The sequence below is a fragment of the Nannospalax galili genome, unplaced genomic scaffold, assembly GCF_000622305.1.
Source record: "Nannospalax galili isolate Female #2095 unplaced genomic scaffold, S.galili_v1.0 scaffold4172, whole genome shotgun sequence".
Taxonomy (NCBI): Eukaryota; Metazoa; Chordata; class Mammalia; order Rodentia; family Spalacidae; genus Nannospalax; species Nannospalax galili.
In genome coordinates, this window is record NW_008331835.1 from 260,911 (window position 1) to 263,232 (window position 2,322).

Here is a 2,322-nt window from a genome sequence, read left to right on the forward strand (position 1 = left end):
TACACTGGCCCAAAAAGCTGAACTGATCACGCTTACCAAAGCCCTAAAGATGGGTAAAGGAAAGAGACTCAACGTCTACACAGATACGCATTTGCCACTGCCCATATCCATGGGGCCACCTATCAAGAGAGAGGCCTCCTTACTGCAGAGGGAAAGACTATTAAAAATAAACGAGATCTTAGACCTCCTGCAAGCCCTCTGGGACCCAACAAAACTAGCTATAATCCACTGCCCAGGTCACCAAGAAGGAAACAACCCCACCCAGAAGGGAAATAATCTGGCTGACAGGACAGCTAAAGAAATCACCCTGACTTCCACGATCCTGCCCATTCTTGTTGGTCCCGGAGCAAGGGAACTGCCTAAAACTCCCCACTATAGCCCCGAGGACTTAGCCTGGATACACACTCTCCCTATGACTCAATGCCTAGAGGGCTGGTGGAGGACAATGGATGGAAAAGTTATCCTACCTCAGAATTTAGGCGTAAGATTGCTCAAGAAAATACATCGAGCATCACACATGGGCACCCAAAGGATGCAAGACTTACTAAGAAGGGTCAAAGTTAAAATTCAGGAAGGAAATCAAGCCATTGAAAAAATTGTTAGGCATTGTCATGCCTTCCAATTAACCAACTCAGCTTCGTTCCATACTAACCCAGGATCCCAGAGCAGAGGGACACGACTGGGTATGTATTGGGAGACTGATTTCACTGAGATCAAACAGGGAAAATTTGGATATAAATATTTACTAGTATTCATAGACACCTTCTCTGGATGGACTGAGGCCTACCCAACCAAGCATGAGACTGCTCACGTGGAAGCCAAGAAGCTAATCAAAGAGATCCTGTCCAGGTATGGTTTCCCAACTACAATCAGATCAGATAATGGGCTAGCCTTTGTCTCTCAGGTAAGCCAGGGAATAGCCACTGCACTGGGGGCCAATTGGAAACTACATTGTGCTTATAGACCCCAGAGTTCAGGACAGGTAGAAAGAATGAATAGAACTCTAAAAGAGACCTTAACCAAATTAGCTTTAGAGACTGGCGCAGACTGGGTGGCTCTCCTCCCCTTTGCCCTTTTTTAGAGTAAGAAACACTCCATACCCGATGGGTTTGACCCCCTTTGAAATCATGTATGGAAACCCACCTCCTATGGTACCTAGCCTCCAAGCTGACCTAGTATCGGCCTTGGGAGACCAGGACCTACTGGTCTCAGTCCAATGGTTGCAGCTAACCCACCAACGGGTCTGACCGCAACTCAGAGCCATATATGAAGCTGCTGTTCCCCCGCAGCCCCACAGGTTTAAACCGGGTGACTGGGCCTTCATCCACAGACACCAATGGAAAAATCTCGAGCCAAGATGGAAGTGCCCCTTCATGATCCTCTTGACAACTCCCACCGCACTCAAAGTGGATGGCATCGTGGCTTGGGTGCACTACTCCCACGTAAAACCTGCCGACCTGTTTGCAGTCCCAGAGGATTACAAGGGAGACACCTGGAAGGCATCCCCACACCCTTCGAATCCATTCAAGCTCTGCATCCGATGAGACCCTTCCTGCTAACCTGTCTCTTGTTGACATTGAGCTGCTTATCAGCTGATGGCACCTTTCCTGCAAGTAACATGAACCCCCATATGCCCAAAAACTTAACTTGAGTAATCACCAACCCCGCCATGGGCACAGTCATCAACTCTATGTCCAAGGCAGCCTCTCCCAACACTTGGTACCCTGACCTTTGGGTTGACCTCTGTGACATCTTTGAAGGAGAATGGGAACCTCACAACCAGACCCCCTTTCCTCCCTTTGGCTGCTGAGACCCCGGCCCCAGATCACGCATGCAAAGCCTCACCATCTACGTTTGTACTGGCCACAGACACAGCAGACAAGATAAGAACAAATGTGGGGGACCTGGGGATTATTATTGTGCTGACTGGGGCTGTGAGACCACCGGCACATACTGGTGGAAAGGGTCATCAACTGGGGATCTAATAACCCTACAATGGGCCCCCAGATATACCACCCTGGGATGGGGAGGGACTGCTGGATGAAGTATGGGGGGGCCCTGTGCCCAACCACAGTGCAACCCCCTCATAATTCGGTTCACTGAGAAAGGAAAACAGTCTATGGGGTGGGATGTAGGACACACATGGGGCCTACGGCTATATGCTGCAGGGAGAGACCCTGGAGCCCTCTTTACCATTCAACTCCTACTCTGACCGGTCATCCATGAACTGGGACCCAAACGAGTCCTAAATCCCCCCCAGATGATTCTCACAAATCTTCTCCAGCTAAACCCCTTCCCAGACCACCCACTGCCCAAACCTAT

At 49.8% G+C, this 2,322-nt stretch overlaps 1 protein-coding gene across 1 annotated transcript in view; it reads right to left on the reverse strand.

Moving 5' to 3' along the window:
* The window catches only part of LOC103729030 (NXPE family member 1), a 22,154-nt gene extending 20,483 nt beyond the window's left edge, over positions 1-1,671 (reverse strand). Inside the window, exon 1 of the mRNA XM_008826996.2 lies at positions 1,561-1,671. Coding sequence (XP_008825218.2) covers positions 1,561-1,671 — 111 coding nt within the window. The remainder of the gene's footprint in view (positions 1-1,560) is intronic.
* Positions 1,672-2,322: the final 651 nt, after the last annotated feature.